Source organism: Saccopteryx bilineata, chromosome 1 (genome assembly GCF_036850765.1).
Source record: "Saccopteryx bilineata isolate mSacBil1 chromosome 1, mSacBil1_pri_phased_curated, whole genome shotgun sequence".
NCBI classification, from domain to species: Eukaryota; Metazoa; Chordata; class Mammalia; order Chiroptera; family Emballonuridae; genus Saccopteryx; species Saccopteryx bilineata.
The window spans coordinates 47,065,113-47,083,911 of record NC_089490.1 but is presented as its reverse complement, the minus strand read 5'-3'; the positions used below and the strand labels follow the sequence as shown (position 1 = coordinate 47,083,911).

The following is an 18,799-nucleotide window of genomic DNA, read 5'->3' as shown; positions in this document are numbered from 1 at the left end:
AGGTGGGAGAATTGGGGAGAATGAAGAACTGGGGAACAGAAGATTGATGAGGCTGTTTAAAGTCACTGTACTTTTTTAAGACAAAGATAAAAGTAGGGGTCATTATTCTGAGACATAAAATTTGCCAAATAATAGCTATGTATTCATTACCTAGTTTTAAAATACTCAACGTATGCAATAAAGTGAAATAAACATCACTTAATCAGTTTTATACTAAAATGTGAAATGTTTTAACCTTAAAACAGTGCATTATAGAAAAAAACAATGATTAAAACTCTAAAGTATGTTATAAGGTAGGCTAACCCACTGAAAAAACAGTAAATCAATAATAAATCATTTAAATTGTCTAGATATTTATATTAATGTTTTTCTGTTCACTGAATAAATAACTGGATATACTTCCCCACCTGACCTATTTAAATCATGTTAATATTCTCCCTTTTAAAAATATAAATATATTTTTATATATATATACTCACGTTCACTTGAACTTCAATGGACCAGTCACCAAGGATTGGATGAGAAGATAACTGAAAAGTTTTGGAAACGACTCCAAGATCACTTTGTTCTGACAACCACTGTTGAATCAAATTTGACCTGGGGTCCTGCAATGAAAACCATATGCGTTAACATATAAAAACTGCCTTTATACATACATACATACATAAATACATATATTTTTTTTTTCTATCTAGTTATGAATGATCCTATTAGTACTCCCACGCACATCCAAAATATGGCACAGAGATAGTTTTTGGAAAAAATGTCAGCTCTATAATATTAAAGAAGACAAATCAAGATTTCTTCTTTGCTCATATTCTCTCCTAAGAATATCTTAATTCTGCTCTTTTAGTTCCTGGCACCGGGTTTCCCTCTACATGAAACACTACCACATGCACATCACCAAACCTGTTGTTGTTGTTGTTGTTGTTAAAAGAAAACTCCACTGCACAGATAACAGGCTCCATGTATTAAAACCCACTATGTGTCAGGCACTCTGCCTTATCATTACAACTCATACACCACTCAGTCATTAAAATTCTCCCTCAGGCGAGAGTTATCCTACAGTATACTTGAGAAAACTGATGCCTCGAGCGGTTAGGTAAGCACTCAACTGTAAGCAGTTGGCGTGCTCCACTATTACAGCACCAACACGTGGTGGAATTCAGGAGTCAAACCCATGTGTCTTTGAATTCAACAAGTTTATCACAGAGATGTTTAACTAAGGGGATGCATGAAAAACACTGTGCCTTTCTATACTCTCCCAGATAACAATCCCTCCAAGCACTATTCATCCTAGCCAACCCAGCAATCGTCCCAGATTCCTCTCACGTTCCCAACCCTGTCTCTTTACTGTCTCCCCATCTTGTCTGTTTTCCATCCTCCCACGCAGCCCCCAGGTCCAGTTCCCAACTACTGCAAATAACCTCCGTCCTCCAGCCTTGCCCTCCCATACGTCTCCCCCAGTGCGGACAGTGTTATCCTGAGACACAAGTCTGGCACTGGGGCAAAGTGGTTAAAGTGGTGGGTACGGTTCCTGGTATATAACAAGCGGTGAATAAACATGGGCTATGACCACTCTACCAGACCACTAAGTTACTCTAGTTTTATTCACCTACAGAATGAGGTCCATACTCCTTTGCAGAGTTTACAGGACTTAGTAATCTGACGCCCTCCCCTTACATTTCTAGGCTCATCTTCCTCCCAACAGATAGGTTTGTCTGCATTTTAGCCCCAAAGCCCATGCATGTAGGCCTCTACAACTGCAGCATGGAATAGCCTCCCTTCCTTGTCCAACTGGAGAAATAATCTTGTGTCTTGCCTTCTACATATGCCTCCCAACAGATAGAAATGACCACCTCCTGGACAAGGATTTTATACCTCTAGAATACATATTACAGTTTAAAGTATTCACTAGTTATATCAAGGAGATTTTTTGTTTGTTTGTTTATTTGTTCCCAAATAAACTCCTAAGACTGTGAACTCCTAAGAGCAGGGACCAAATATTTTGCCCTATTCTTATACTCTGTCCTTTGCCTAGAGGTACTGGGTTGGCCCAGTTATTAAAAGCAGGAAGAAATCTCTCACTCCACATGGGAGAGAATGTGTAAGTCGGAAGCAACCACAATGCTGAGAACTGAGCAGCCAGAAACTAACTGTTAAAACCAAAGACCAAAAGCAAGTAAGAATAAGCAGGTCAGCAGCCCCAGCAAACCCCTGGCACAGGCACTGACCCAGCAGCCGGCCTTACGGTGCCTGCCACAGCAGGAGGTGAGGGAGGCCTGGGAGTTCAGTAGAGTCATGCCCTATGAACAAAGGGAGTCTGCAGGGTTGGGAGTGAGTGACATAATCCCTCTTGTTTCCCAAGCCCGTCTTGGACCTAGGCCTCGCTGTCACCAATAGGAAGACACAGAGAACACAGACACACTGGAAGTCTTTACAGACACACCAGGATTTGAACAGGCCGTGCATGGTAGCATTACAGCAGACCATCATTTGCAAGCGGTCATCTCCTACTGGGATGCACACAGCATAGCCATGTAAAATATGAGCAGTGCCCCTGTCACAGCCAGAACACCTGTGTGATGGAACACTACAAAAGCAGACCCTCATGCCTTCTGTGTAACCTCTGGATGGCTCTGGACCTCCGTCTGCTGCCTCATCACACCACAGTGCCAGCTGCCTGTGCCAGGCTATCCTGAACAGTGAACTCCCTGGCTGAAAAACATGCCTACAAAGAGTATGTCTGGCCCTGGCCGGTTGGCTCAGCGGTAGAGCGTCGGCCTAGCGTGCGGAGGACCCGGGTTCGATTCCCAGCCAGGGCACACAGAAGAAGCGCCCATTTGCTTCTCCACCCCTCCACCACGCTTTCCTCTCTGTCTCTCTCTTCCCCTCCCGCAGCCAAGGCTCCATTGGAGCAAAGATGGCCCGGGCGCTGGGGATGGCTCTGTGGCCTCTGCCCCAGGCGCTAGAGTGGCTCTGGTTGCAACATGGCGACGCCCAGGATGGGCAGAGCATCGCCCCCTGGTGGGCAGAGCGTCGCCCCATGGTGGGCGTGCCAGGTGGATCCCGGTCGGGCGCATGCGGGAGTCTGTCTGACTGTCTCTCCCTGTTTCCAGCTTCAGAAAAATGAAAAAAAAAGAAAAGAAAAAAAAAAAAAAAGAGTATGTCTGTCGTTCCTGGGAGTCCTGGATTAGCACCCAGTGTCTGTCCAGCACATACATTTAGACTACAATCACTTAAATAGGTGGCGCCCTCATCTGGCCAAGGATGAGGTTCTGGTTTAACCACTGTAGCTCCAGGCCAGACAGTCAGGGCACAATAAGGTTATATCCCCATGCCAACACCTGTTCCCACATAAGGTCATTCACCTGTACCAGGGGTAACAAATTCCTCAGGAAGGGCAAGGTAGAAGCCAGCTGTGCCAGCTGCCATCACAGTATTGGAGGCACTTAATTCCATAGTATTGAGCCAGATTGTCTGGAAGAAGTCAAAATTAGGGCAGAATTGGACATGTTTTTTTCCCACTGCTTAAAGGCCTATGAAGCCCCTTTCTTTCCAGAAAAAAAAATCAGTTACTAGGACAGGAAGAATGAATAAGACCCAATGAGAAGGAAGGGAAGGGAAGGGAAGGGAAGGGAAGGGAAGGGAAGGGAAGGGAAGGGAAGGGAAGGGAAGGGAAGGGAAGGGAAGGGAAGGGAAGGGAAGGGGGGAGGGAGGAAGGAAAGAATAGAAAAGGGAAAAGAAAAGAAAAAGTTTGATCAGGCAGTGGTACAGAGCACAGACCTGTGATGCTGAGGACCCAGGTTTGAAACCCTGAGGTCGCTGGCTGGAGCCCAAAGGTCGTTGGCTTGAAGCCCAAGGTTGCTGGCTTGAGCCCAAAGTCACTGGCTTGAACCCAAAGTTGCTGGCTTGAGCAAGGGGGTCACTGGCTTGGCTGGAGATCCCCGGTCAAAGCACAAATGAGAAAGCAATCAATGAACAACTAAAGTGCCACAACAGGTTGAAGCTTCTCATCTGTTTCCCTTCCTGCCTGTCTGTCTGTCTGTCTCTCTCTCTCTCTCTAAAAATAAAGAAAGAGAAAGAGAGAAGGAAGGGAGGGAGAGAGGGAGGGAGGGAGGGAGGGAGGGAGGGAGGGAGGGAGGGAGGGAGGGAGGAAGGAAGGAAGGAAGGAAGGAAGGAAGGAAGGAAGGAAGGAAGGAAGGAAGGAAGGAAGGAAGGAAGGCCACTGAACTCCCCTGAATATGTTGTGATGTTCAATACATATAGCTACTACACCCTACAGTCTTTCTTAGCTGGGCAAGATAGGTCCCAAAAAGTCAGTCTTGTAGCCATCACATGCACTTCTATATGGCAGCCTGCAGGTGGTGCTATGTTAGGGAAATAAAACTTTGTACAAGTCAGGGGCTCTTCTTAAAGTAAGTCCCATTTTTTCTGGGAAGTTTTGCCAGGAAACCAACTATTCCACACTAGAAGATATAGAAGGCATCGCCATCTGGTGAAGCCTGGCACAAATGACTATTTTTCAGATGGAGGAGTACAGTTTGGGCATTCATATGAATGTTATGACCTGACCTCTGCAAGTTACCGGAAGGAAGCAGTAGACCTGAGTTTATATCCCAGCCTCACTGCCTGGCTGCAGAGCAGAGTATGGCCAACCTCTGTTCACTATTTCAAATACAATGCATTCCAGGTGGAATTTTAGTCTAAACTCCACTCCCCTGGCCAAGAGGGCCACATGTGGGCTAAGCCCGTAGGACCCCTCAGGCCCAGAGGTCACAAGAGGAAGGTCTCTCTGCATGCTTCTGGGAAAGCTGAATGCAGCAGGCTAAGTTCAAAATTTGAAAGAAAAGCACAAAGACTCCACAAATCAGAGGTTTCAAAGGCAGACACTAGAACAGAATAGAGAGGCAAAATGATAAAAATGCACAGCACAGCTGTCCAGAACCAGCAGGGTCAGTTCTAGGTTAACGCCTCCAAACGGCACTCACTCAGTGTAGGCTTTTATGCACCTAACGCAGAGGAAGCAAACTGGATGCACACAGCCAAAGATAAGCAGACACTCACTTCTAAATCTTCCATTTTACCCATAGTTTCTTGCCTACAGTAAATTCTCAGCATATGTGGATAAATGATAAAGGATGGTATAAATGGAGTCCAGAAAGCCCTGCTCAGAGGGTTATATGAACTTAGAAATGCTACTCACTACATCAACCCATTTTATAGAAACTCCAATAAATAGCAGAGGCAGAAATGCACAGAGCCGCCAACTCTGCAGTAATCCTAGCTTAATTCAACAAATATGCAATGAGCACTATGCCAACCAATGTGGTATTTGCTACAAACACACCGTGGCTTGAAGTTATATGTACATGTGTTTGCTTCCCTGATTTTTGTTTGTTTGTTTAATTAATTAATCAATAACAAGGGAATTAAAAACAGGAAGGTACTGAACTAAAAGCCTGAATTTACCTCCCATTCTATGTTATTCATCAGAACACTGAGGGTAACCAATGTCCCGGACTAAGGTTTCCAGGACCAGAAAATTTCAGTTTAAAAATCAGGAGAGTCCCAGACAAACTAGAGTGAGCTGGCTGCCTTATTTCTATGGTGTGATTTAGTATCTAGCATTCTCCTCAGCTTAAGCAGAAACCATATCGGGGGGGGGGGGGGGAATCTCAATTGTCTTCAACTTGGTTCTCACAGGAAAGTCTGCTAACCATGCTGCCTCCAGATCATCGGAGCATTCAAGCAGCAGAGGCCAAATAACTCCCTGCCAAAGGAGGTTCCCATAATAATAGCTAATGTTTAGTGAGCATGTACTATGTGCCAGGCACAGTTCTAAATGCTTTACTTGAATTATCTCACTTAATCCTCACAAAATATGTCTGAGAGATTATTACATATTTTACAAATAAGGATAATGAGGCTCAGAGAGGTTAATTTCCTCAAGATCATGCAGCTAGATGTATTCTTAGAGCAGACAGTGATCCTTTTCAGATGTTACATCAGAGCACATCACGCCTCTCCTCAGAAGTCTCCAGTAAATTCTCATTTTACTCAGAATAAAATGTGAAGTCCATTAAATGGCTAACAAGACTCTGTAATGACCCCTTCTCCAAACCACCTATCTGTATCTCCTAAAATTTGTCTCCCCACTCCCTGGGCCCCAGCACACTGTCAGCTTGTGGTTCTCCTAATGTACCTACCAAACTCCCACCCCTGGGCCTTTGTTTGTGCTGCCCTTTGTTTGTATGAGCTCATCCTTTTATTTCCTCTAGGTCTTTGCTCAAATAGGATTTCCTTCACAACTCTAATGGAAATAACAATGTGTGTGTGTGTTGTGTGTGTGTCTCACACACACACACAACACACACACACAAATATATACATACCTATCTATCTATCTGTGTATGTGTGTGTGTGTTTATTTACTGTCTGTCTCCCCACTGCCCACCAAAGTATGTATAAGCTCAATGTGAGCAGGGGCCTACCCTGTTGTGTTCACTGCCTTATTCAATACCTGAAACTGAAATTCAATAAATGGTTAACAAATGAATAAATCAATGAAAAAGCCAGGACTGAAGCCCAAGCAGAAGGACTTTGCAGCCTGAACTCTTAACTAAATGCTCTACCAGCTCCCTTCCTAGAGAGAGAATGCCACGTTAGGAGGGAAGCTTGTCCACAGTGAATTCTAAGATTACAAGCACAGAACTTCCCAGAGTGCTTCAGTAAGGTGGTTTGAACACTTTGCTTCATTTCTGCATAGCACTTACCTTGATTAGAATGTTTAAAGAGGTTCTGTAAGGTTTAAAATCTGCGAAGAGTGTAACAATACGAAACTTCACTTCTTGCTTTGGCTTGTACAGGGGTTTGTCTGTTTGAATGAAGACAGTCATTCTCTTGGTCTCAAATGTTAGGCGTGTACTATTAGAGAATAAAATCTCATCCTGTGTATGTCCAGTTACATGGAGTTCATAATCCCCAACTGCGCTGTTCAGAGGTAGCTAGGAAAAAGGGAGATCAGACACATCAGGGTCTCATTATCTTACCTCAAAAATGTTTTTAATTATAAGTAAAATAGAAAATGTAAATACACAGTATTACCAAAAACAACTGCAATGTTAAAAACAAAAAAGTAATTGCAATGTTGAAAGATGTGCCTCTCCTAGACACCAAAGTTAGACAATTTGCTTTCCTTTTTTTAACAACCTGTAGTTTGCTCTCCAATTAAATCACAGTGCTCCCGGCATGTGAAACGCACATTCCACAGCTCTCTCTCAACTGTAGTCACCTTGTCATTTCCTATTGCAAGCACAAGTTCTTCCGAACAGTCACTGTGGGTCAGACTGTCTGATGTCCTTCGCCATTCTTTTCTGTGCCATGCCCTAGCTGAGGCAGGCAGTCAGTGAAAGGCACACTTGCACAAGACCTAGGTTTTTGCTCTACTCGCTCAAGCCCTGTTCTAAAATGCACCCTCTTTCTGCACCTCGTGCCATACGTGTCACATCCTGGAAAAGGCTGCTACTTTTACTATTCCTAGTAACAGAACTCCCACCTTCCAGCAGGAACAGACCAGAAACCATACTGAGCAGTTTGCATGTGCCGTGTATTTGACCTCACAACAATCCTTCAGGTGGGGACTCTTGCAAATACAATTCTTCAGACAAGGACACTGAGGCTTGGAGAAGTTAAGGAAGTTGTTCCAAGTCACCAGCTGAGATGCAAACCCAAGAGAGGCTATGCTACTCTTAACAGCCTTTCATGTGGTGGTTTCAAAATATGTCCAAATATTCTCTGGCCCTCCTCCCTTGAAAAGATAGAGCCTCATTCCCCAGATTCAGTGGGTCGCTTTTCAAGAATTAGAAGGAGCCTGCATCATAAAAAGGATGCTTTCTACCTGGTTCTCTCTTTCACTGATTCCTCACTGTGGTAGGAGTCGGACACCATATGCTGACGACACTCAAGAAGCCTGTAGAGAAGCCCACACAAGGTGGGACTAAGGCCCCCACCAACCCCACCACCAACTCGCCAGCCAGGCGAACCTCCCTACAGAGGGTCCCAGGCCCACTGAAGCCATCAGATGAGGGCAGCTCTGGCCGACATCTTGACTGCATCTTTGTGAGACCCCAAATCAGAACTGCCCACCCATGTGGTTCCCAAATTCCTGACCCACAGAAACTGTGAGAAGTAGTAATTATTGCTGCAGTACACCAGAGTCTGGGGGTAACAGGTTACACAACAATAGATAACTAGTACATCTGGCTTTTAGTTCATTTTCAGATTAATAAACCTGAGGTTCTGAAATTACATTCTGACTCCTTTTCTGCAAATTAAGTTTTATCCACAGAAAGCTCAGAGGAGATTTTCCAGTCATAGGAGCCACCATAAAGCAAGGAATGTGGGTGAGAATACAAAGGAAATGTAACAAACCACCAATAAAATGGTCAGCAGAAAATACGTAGGAAGAAAAGTGCTGGTGTCTGCAATTGACTTGGATATGCATTTAAAAAATAAGATGAATGACTGGATGGAGAGAAAGGTAGATGGATAGTATGGTAGAGTAAATGTGATAAAATGGGAATAGATTCTAACTGGTAGGTAGAGGAGTGTTCACTGTGAAATTCCTTCAAGTTTTTTGTATATTAAAAAAGTTCATACTAGAATATTAGGGAAAAAAATCAATAATATCACTTTTAAATGACCTCTAGTGTAGATTTTTGCTTTTCTTCAATAAAAAATATATATATATTTATTGAGCACCTTCTAACTCCAGGCTGTTTCACGTGCTTGGGATACATCCTGATGAACCCAAGCTGTGTGCGCTGCTGGGACTGAGGATCTACACCAGGGGTCGGGAACCTTTTTGGCTGAGAGAGCCATGAATGCCACATATTTTAAAATGTAATTCCATGAGAGCCATACAACGACCCGTGTATGTTACACATTATCCAATAAAAATTTGGTGTTGTCTGGAGGACAGCTGTGATTGGCTCCAGCCACCCACAACCATGAACATGAGCGGTGAGAAATTAATGGATTGTGATATATGAGAATGTTTTATATTCTTGACGTTATTATTATTTTTATTAAAGATTTGTCTGCAAGCCAGATGCAGCCATCAATAGAGCCACATCTGGCTCACGAGCCATAGGTTCCCAACCCCTGATCTAGACTGAAACTTGCATTCTTATATTCTGTTTTCTTTAATAACATGTCAGTCCTCATTTTTTTTTTTTTACAGAGACAGAGAGAGAGTCAGAGAGAGAGATAGACAGGGATAGACAGGAACGGAGAGATGAGAGGCATCAATCATTACTTCTTCATTGCATGTTGCAACACCTTAGTTGTTCATTGATTGCTTTCTCATATGTGCCTTGACCATGGGCCTTCAGCAGACCAAGTAACCCTTTGCTCGAGCCAGTGACCTTGGGTCCAAGCTGGTGAGCTTTTGCTCAAGCCAGATGAGCCCGTGCTCAAGCTGGCGACCTCGGGGTCTTGAACCTGGGTCCTCCGCATCCCAGTCTGACGCTCTATCCACTGCACCACTGCCTGGACAGGCCCTCAGATTTTTTTTTAAAGAAATTCCTTAATACTATAAACAGAAAAATATCATGCCAGGAATCAGCATATCATATTGCTTATATATAGAAAAGATTTATAAGAATTTGATGATTTTAAAAATACGATATTGGTGCTCACTTCGGCAGCACATATACTAAAAATATGATATTGGATGGGATTTCTCTTTATGATTTGGATAGAGTGGCACAGAGACTCCAGAACAGAGAAAGACACATACAAAATTAATGATGCAGAGGCCTGAAACTAAAAAGTCCCACTAGGCACGAGGAAGTCAGACAGAGAATTAGAATGAACACAGAACGTGTCTCATAACATTTACTCTGTCTCCTCCCCCGCCCTCCTTCTGGGAGCTGATGCTGCCTCAGGAGGGGTGGTCTTATCTTTCTGCTGCTGTCAGTCACCCTAATTTTCTTTTTCAACAATCCCATTAGAAACCCCACTTCCCCATACATAAAATTTAGGTGATCTCAGGTTCTCAAGCCCAGGTGCGGATCCCAGTGCTGGGAAGGCAGGGATGAGAAGATGAACTTGGCGCATCAGCAGCCCGAGGGTGTCTCCATGAACGTGGCCATCACCACGCAGCTCGGGTGGCTTTGTGGACTGTGGATGGCACAACAGATCCTGAGCTGTAGGTTTAGAGCTTGCCCCTTCATTGCTAACAGTAGAAGGACATACTGAGAAGGACACTGAAGAAAATACGCTGGATTTGAAACACTTTTTACGAAAGTTTCTCTCTGCATCAGATCTGGAATGAGCATAACCTGCTACCTGCTTCCCACTGTGGAGAGGACACCAGAAGGTAGGAAAGACTCCTAAATCTCTGTTAATCAAATGCCTTCTGCCTTCTTGGGGCCACAGTTATAAAAAAGGGTTCCCAGAATTGGTAATAAAGAGGTTCCTTCATAAAAACTTCGATATCTCTTACACAAGAACCAATTATTTACCCACAGAGATGTTGGACCCCTACATGTGGAGCTGAGGACACAGGGCTGGAGAAAGATGCTGTTCCCAGAACTGGAAACTGTCTGGCTGCAGTGCAAGAGCCTGGGAGCGTACACCATTGATACCAAATACCAATCAGCATCTGAGTCAGGCATGCTAATAATGCTCAGCTATGCTAAACCTGTTTTGTTTTTTTATAAATACACACTGGCCTGACCAGTGGTGGTACAGTGAATAAAGCATCAACTTGGAAAGCTGAGATCACCAGTTTGAAGCCCTAAGGTCATTGGCTTTGAGCATGGGCTCATAAGCATGAGGGGGTCGCTGGCTTGAGCAGGGAAATCGTCCTCATGATCCCAAAGCTTGCCAAATTGAGCCCAAAGGTCATTGGCATGAAAAGTCCAAGGTCGCTGGCTTGGGCAAATGTACATTGTCAAGGCACATAGAGTGAAAGCAACTAGGAGTTGATGCTTCTCATCCTCTCTCCCCCTTCCTGTCTCTCACTCCCTCTCTCAAAAATACAAATAAAAATAAAAGAAATATAATAAATAAATAAATACACACACTCTGAGTAAAGGCATGCTCAAAAAGGTCCTTCATGGACAATGAATGGATTACTAATTTTAATCTGGGCTGTCTAAAGCCATTTCTCCTTCTCTGAAATATCAGTTGCCTTATGGAAACAGACAGTATAATCATATTTCTCCTACTTTTTACCTCATTAAAAACAGCAGTCACTAAGAGCAATGGAAACTTCAAATAATTTTCAAAATAAAATTGAGAAATTTGAGATGATTATTTCTATTAAAAATATATTAGTAATTTTACTTAACGTAAACTTTAAAAACATTTTTAATTTTAAAAAAATCACTCTCTCATTTTAAGTTGAATTTATTTACAAAGTGAATAAAAATTTTTTTTCTAGCATATTTTGGGAAAACATTGCATTAAGCACCAATTATGTTTTTATTTACTCTTTTTAAAGGCTGTTAGTATATCAAAAATAGACACAATTACCAGATGTTAAAAGCATATTTATTTTAATGCTTTCAGCTATTCATATTCCACAGCAAGAAATTCACGAAGGTCTTAAAAAATAATTTAAAATATTGCATTTACAAACATCAGAACACAAGTGCCCTTTGAAAGTTGGGTCTATTTCAATCGAAAATTCATAAAAATGCAGAACCTTCTATTTTTGCCTAGTGTTAACAAATTTTCCAGACACTTTATGACTAAGTCTTTAAATTTTTTCTACTAGAAAGGAATAAGTGCTAAATATAATCTCTAGTAGAGCTGTAAATAAATAATTGCTATAGCTACAGATAATAAAAATAACAATATTAAAGACACATATAGGACGTTAGACTTAGGATCTCATAGAGTTAAGACTTAAAAGAATAATAGTAGCCAAATTTCCAGCTAATGATAGCTCAGACAAGTACAGTTTCTACGAGCATAACTGGAGTAAGTCTAAGTGCTCTTATCCCTTCTACATACCTTTTCTTTTCAGCCTTTCTGCACTTCTGGCCTGTGCAACTGAAGACTTCTTTGAGGAAACCAGATAGTTACTGTGCTTTAAGCTGTGATTCCTCACCTTAAATCCCACCCTTTTCTGCTCTAGGACAATAATTATATTACACAAAATTTATTTCAGTCTTCTCATTGGAATGCTCTCTAAACAGTATTATCTACACAGGCACTGGTGGCTAGCATCTAATGTTTTAGGTTACATTAATGCAACCTGATGTTTTACTGTCACCAACATTGGTTACCCTCTCACCGCTTTGCCTGTGATGCCCTTCCCCACTTCCGCTTTATTTAATAATAGAAAAAAAGGATGTGTCTTCAGAAGAAAAACATACTACGAAACGTAACAGCTATGGAATATATACAAATATATCACTTCTATAAGGTACTGTTTGGGAGCACTCTGTTGTCTAGGACCCCCCAAAATGAATGTGGTTTCTGAATGTGCTTGACAAGTAACCTGCAAGTGCTAATGAGGAACCCAGTTCATCAGGTAATGCTGACCCTACATAAGTATGTCATGTGTCAAGGTCAAAGTCATTAGTCATCTAGTCTCAGAAACATATGCCAAATTGTATCCCTTGGTGCATGCTGTGGTCTACTCTATTGTACATTAATGTGTGATAAAAGTACAGACTTCCAAATCAAAGCTATGGGAAATAGGATTAGTTTGCAAACAACATTTAATAATCAGGTTTTATGACTCTCTCTCAACAAAGTAATAACCCCCTTTGCACTTCAACACCAAATTTTACAGCACTGTCACTTCTCATTTCAGTCCCGGGTACCCATTAGGGAACAGAGGCAGCGTCTTATCCCCTTTTCCGGGCCAGGACTAGGGGGAGGGGAGTGAGGCACTTGCCTTAGGTACAATATTTAAAGGGGTGCCAAAAAACTCAGTAGTCAAGATAAAGAATAGCCCTGGCCAGTGGCACAATGAATAGAGCATCCTCATGAACTCCAAGGTCGTTGGTTCCATCCCAAGAGCACTGGCTCTACCCCAAGGTCACTGGTTCGAGCCCCTGTCAGGACACATATGAAAAACAATCAATGGCTGCACAACTAAGTGGAACAATGAGTCGATGCCTCTCTCTCTCTCTCCTCTCACTCTTTCTCTCTGTTTTTCTCTCTCCCTCTCCCAAAATATTATATAAAGATAAAAATAAAACTTTAAAAATAAAATAAACTTATACTAAAAGATAAATAGCATTATTTTATCATTTTAAATAGCTTAAAATATCAAAAATAATGCAAATAAATTATGAGCAAAAAATCAAAACTTAAAGACAGGATCAGTATTACTGATATTTCCTTTTGCTTCAGACCCCAATATGGCTCAGCATGGCTCTGCCCTTTTCCAGGATAAGGAAACTAAGGATGGAGTGTTCATTGCACACCCAAGACCACAGGCTCATTAAGGCAGAAGCAGGACCAAGCTAGCCCAGGTTCCTGTTCTGTCAGTCTGGTTCAGTTTCCCTCAGTGAATTTCTCTATTTTACAAGAGGATAATCTCTGCTATAAGTCTGAAGGGTCTAATAACCAATCTCCCTGAAGAAATACTACTTTTTTTATTTTATGCACGCACGTGCATGAGAAAGACAGAGCAAGAGAGGGCCAGACAGACAGGAAGGGAGAAAGACAAAAGGGATCAACATACAGTCACAGCACTCTAGTTGTTCACTGATTGCTTTCTCATACATGCCTTGACCAGGGGGCTTCAGCTGAGCCAGTGACCCCCTGCTCAAGCCAGCAACCCTGGACTTCAAGACAGGGGCCTTTTGGTCTCAAGCCAGTGACAAGGGGGTCATATCTATGATCCCACACTCAAACCAGCGACCCTGCAATAAAACCCAGTGACCCCACCCTCAAGCTGGTGAGCCTGCGCTCAAGCCAGATGAGCCCGCGCTCAAGCTGGTGACCTCGGGGTTTCGAACGTGGGTCCCAGGTCAATGCTCCATCCACTGCACCACCACCTGGTCAGGCAAAGAATAATATTCTTAAATCTTTTGAAGGTAGAACTGAACTCAATTCAAGCCAAACTTACAAGGAATTTAAATGGATACAAAAACTAATAAAATATTAATTTATTTAGTTCACTGATACAATGTACATTTCTAAAACCAAAATTTTTAATGAATACTTACCGATGGAAGAATAAGTGTCTCGAAAGAGCCTAAAAGGAAAATGAAGGGGGGGAAAGAGTTATAATTCGAACCTAATGATGTAACACAGAACTCCCAAAACTCCCCTAATACTTTTGCATATGGAGGGAATCATAAACTTATTTGGTCAAACCAAAAACTTTTATTAATGCCTAGAACTGAGAGATTATTACATATCCTTATGCCAAAGAATTAAGGAAAACTGGGCCAGACTAAAAGGCTATCAGTGAGTGAAACCCCCCCCCAAAAAAATTAGTAAGTTCTTCTTCTCATTTCCATTATCATTTTTGTTGTCATGGTTGCTGTTGCTCTTGGTGCTGTTTTAAGGTTATCGCCTTTGAACAACACTCTCAGGCAGTGTAAAGATAGGATCTGAGGTTTATCTCTAACGTTCTCATACCCTCATGATAAAGGAAGAAGAGGAAGACATTAGTCATGTCAGGAGTGAGGTGGGACTCATAACAGATTCATTAGTGTTAGAGTGATCCAGACTTTTTTTTTTTCATGTAAAGTTTCTAAACATAGGACTACTAATTCAACTCATGGCAATTTCTCATCAGATCCATTTATTTTAAGGGAAATAATGTTTCATGTTAAAGATAAAAGTATTTATCCAAAGTTCCCACTTAAGTGACATAAATTCAGAAACAGTGCCACTCACTTCCCTCATTCATTTAAGAAATATGGATTAAAGGTATCACAATACACAAGACAAACATGGTCCGTCTCCTCCTGCAGGGCACGCAGTCTATCCCATGGGAACAGAAAGGCATGCAGCCCAGTACAGAGCAAGGGTTTGAGCAAGTGGCCTCTGCAATCAGACCACATCGGATCTATCCTGAATCAGCCACATACTAACCCCGTCCTTGACCTGGTTATGAGACTCCCCAGGGGCAGTTTTTTCATCCATAAAATGAGGATGCTATCAATCATACCAATCTCATAAGGAATTGTTAAGGAATGCCTTTTAAGGAATAAGTATGTCAATGCCTGTAAAGTATATAGAATAATGCCTGGCAAAGGAAACAGTTGATAAATGTAAGCCATTATAATGCCAGAAAGTTTGAAGAGTTATCCACTGGAAATGTCAGTGTGCCCGTATAGCAGTGGTCTTCAAATTTTTGTGACAAAGCATTCAATCAATAAAATATTTAGTACACATTACCAATGTCAACTTATAGTTATAAAGGTATAGATAGAGAGATATATAGATATATATAATATGTATACTTTCTCAAAATATTAAATATTAGAAAACCTTAATTTCTTAGTGTTGCTCAATAGAATCGTAGAAATAAAAGTCGGTACGTATTCTTCCTACCCCCTTATAAATGGACTTACGCACTCCCAGATGTGTGCACATCAACTCTGAAGATCACTGCCCCAATGGGCCTCAATAAAATACAAACATGTTTTCAGGAACAGATAAGCAATTCAACAAAATTACTTATCCTACCTAACACAGATCAGTTTATCCAATAACTGTTAAAGTAGGAAGCAAACAACAGGAGCCTTCAATAACACGACATTTGACCAAAAAAAAAAAGTTTTTGAAAAGGTGAAGAAGGAGGAACAATTAAACAAAGGCTGCAATAGAGGAAGGCAGGGAGCCCGTCGGAAGAATCAAGAGAAAGCGCCCAGAGAAAATGAAGCCACAGTCACAGGTTGTACAAGAGGAGAAATCAGCCAGCTGAGGAAGGAGAGTACAAGATTCCAGTCAGAGTAGCAGGAAACACAAAACAGTAGAAGTCATGATTTATTCTAGGTATTCTATTCTTTTTTTTGCAATTGTAAAAGGAATTTGATTTTTATTTCTTTTTCTGACCTTTTATTGTTAGTATACAGGAATGCAATAGATTTTTTTTTTTTTTTTTTTTTTTCATTTTTTTTGGAAACAGGGAGAGACAGTCAGACAGACTCCCGCATGCGCCCGACCGGGATCCACCCGGCACGCCCACCAGGGGCGACGCTCTGCCCACCAGGGGCCGATGCTCTGCCCATCCTGGGCGTCGCCATGTTGCGACCAGAGCCACTCTAGCGCCTGAGGCAGAGGCCACAGAGCCATCCCCAGCGCCCGGGCCATCTTTGCTCCAATGGAGCCTTGGCTGCGGGAGGGGAAGAGAGAGACAGAGAGGAAAGCGCGGCGGAGGGGTGGAGAAGCAAATGGGCGCTTCTCCTGTGTGCCCTGGCCGGGAATTGAACCCGGGTCCTCCGCACGCTAGGCCGACGCTCTACCGCTGAACCAACCGGCCAGGGCCTGCAATAGATTTTTGTACATTGACTTTGTATGCTGCAATTTTGTTTATCAGTTCTAATAGTTTTTGGTGATTCTTTAGTGTCATCACACTGACACTTATACTTCTTCCTTTCCAATTTGGGTGCCTTTAATTTCTTATTCTGGCTAGGACTTCAAGGGCTATGTTGAATAACAGTGGTGAGAGTGGGTATCCTTGTCTTGTTCCTGATCTTACAGCAGTGGTCCCCAACCTTTTTTGGGCCACGGACCGGTTTAATATCAGAAAATATTTTCACAGACAGGCCTTTAGGGTGGGACGGATAAATGTATCACGTGACCGAGACAAGCATCAAGAGTGAGTCTTAGACGGATGTAACAGAGGGAATCTGGTCATTTTTTAAAAATAAAACATCGTTCAGACTTAAATATAAATAAAACTGAAATAATGTAAGTTATTTATTCTTTCTCTGCAGACTGATACCAAATGGCCCACGGACCGGTACCAGTCTGCGGCCCAGGGGTTGGGGACCACTATCTTACAGAAAAAGGCTTCAGTTTTTCACCTTCAAGTATGATATTGGTTGAGGTTTATTATATATGGCTTTTATTATGTTGAGGTACTCTTCTTATATACCCATCTTATTGTTTTAATCAAAACTGGGTGTTGTATCCCATCAAATGCTTTTTCTGCATCTATTGATAAGATCATATGATTTTTATCCTTTGTTTTGTTAATGTGGTTTATCACATTGATCCATTTGCCTATGTTAAACCATCCTTGTGCCTTTGGAATGAAATCTACTTGACTGTGATATATTATTTTTTTAGTGTATTGTTGTATTTGATTTGCTAGTATTTTGTTTAGGATTTCTGCATTTGTATTCATTAGAGATATTGGTCTGTAGTTATCTTTTTGGGTGTGTTATTCTTGCCAAGTTTTGGTATCTGGGTTAAGCTGGCCTCATAAAATGTGTTAGGAAGTATTGCCTCTTCAATTTTTTGGAAGAGTTTGAGAATACTAGGCATTAAACCATCTTTGAATGTTTGATAAAACCCACTAGTGAAGCCATCCGAGCATGGGCTTTAACTTTTTAGGAAGTTTTTGATGGTTATTTTAATTTTCTCACTATTGACCAGTCTCTTTAGATTTTCCAGTTCTTCATGGTAAAATCTAGGAAGGTTATATATTTCTAAGATCTTGTCCATTTTGTTCTAGGTTATTTAATTTGGAGGCATATGTTTTCCATTGGATTCTTGTATGACCCTTTGTATTTCTGTGGTATCCACCATAACTTCATCCTTTCATTTCAGATTTTATTTATTTGAGGCTTTTTTCTTTTTTTTATTAGTGTCTAGCCAGAGGTTTGTCAATTTTATTAATCTTTTCAAAGAACAAGCTCTTTGCTGCATTAATTTTTGAAGTTTTTTTGTTCTCTATTTCATTTAATTCTGCTCTAATTTTTATTAATTCCTTCTTTATGCTGACTTTGGGCTACAGTTGTTCCTTTTTTATTTTATTTTATTTTATTATTGACTGTATTTGGGGTGACATCAGTTCACAAAATTCTATAGGTTTCAGGTATACAAGTCTATAATACATCATCTGTATTGTAAGGCATCATGTTGTACTGTGTGTCCACTACCCTAGTCAAGTCTCCTTCCATGGCCATTTATCCTCCCATACATTCTTCTACCTCCCCCTCTTCACTCTGGTAATCACCATACCCTTGTCTGTGTCTGTGACTTGTCTGTTTGGAGTACTTTTGCTTAATCTTTTTACCTTTTTCACCCAGCCTCCCAACCCCCTTCCCTTCTGACAGCTGTCAGCCTATTCTCTATCTATGAGTCATTAGTTCTTATTTGTAATAAAATAGATATATTTTATACTGAACTGAAGTGAAATTGAGAAGCCTTATGATAATGCAGCAACTAAACTTGGTGAAACATTCAAAAGAAATACAAACAGAGACAATTTACTTGATAAGTTTTGTCTTATAAAAATATTTATCAAAAAGAGGCATGGTACCCTTCAGACAAAAAGTCAGGCTATGCAAAATATTTGGGCTGAAAAACTTAAAACATTTCAATATGAAAATAATTTGAAGTTTAGAACACTTATCATATGGCAGAATTTTCCCTGATCCCTACGTTATATAAAGCTATGGTAATCAAGAAAGTGTTGTATTGAAGAGAAAACAGACAAATAGATCAATGGAGGAGAATAGAAAGCCTAGAAATACAACATCCTACATAGAGTCAGTTGTTCTTTGACAAAGAAACACAGGCAATACAATAGAGCAAAGACAGTCTCTTCAACAAATGGTACTGGAGCAACTGGACATCA

General features: G+C 41.4%; 1 protein-coding gene across 1 annotated transcript in view; it reads right to left on the bottom strand.

The window, feature by feature from the left end:
* CD109 (CD109 molecule) overlaps positions 1-18,799 on the bottom strand; it is a 146,918-nt gene that overhangs the window by 108,164 nt on the left and 19,955 nt on the right. The window contains exons 3-5 of the mRNA XM_066253712.1: positions 14,202-14,230; positions 6,777-7,007; positions 480-605 (exon numbers count right to left, since the gene is read on the bottom strand). Coding sequence (XP_066109809.1) covers positions 480-605; positions 6,777-7,007; positions 14,202-14,230 — 386 coding nt within the window. The remainder of the gene's footprint in view (positions 1-479; positions 606-6,776; positions 7,008-14,201; positions 14,231-18,799) is intronic.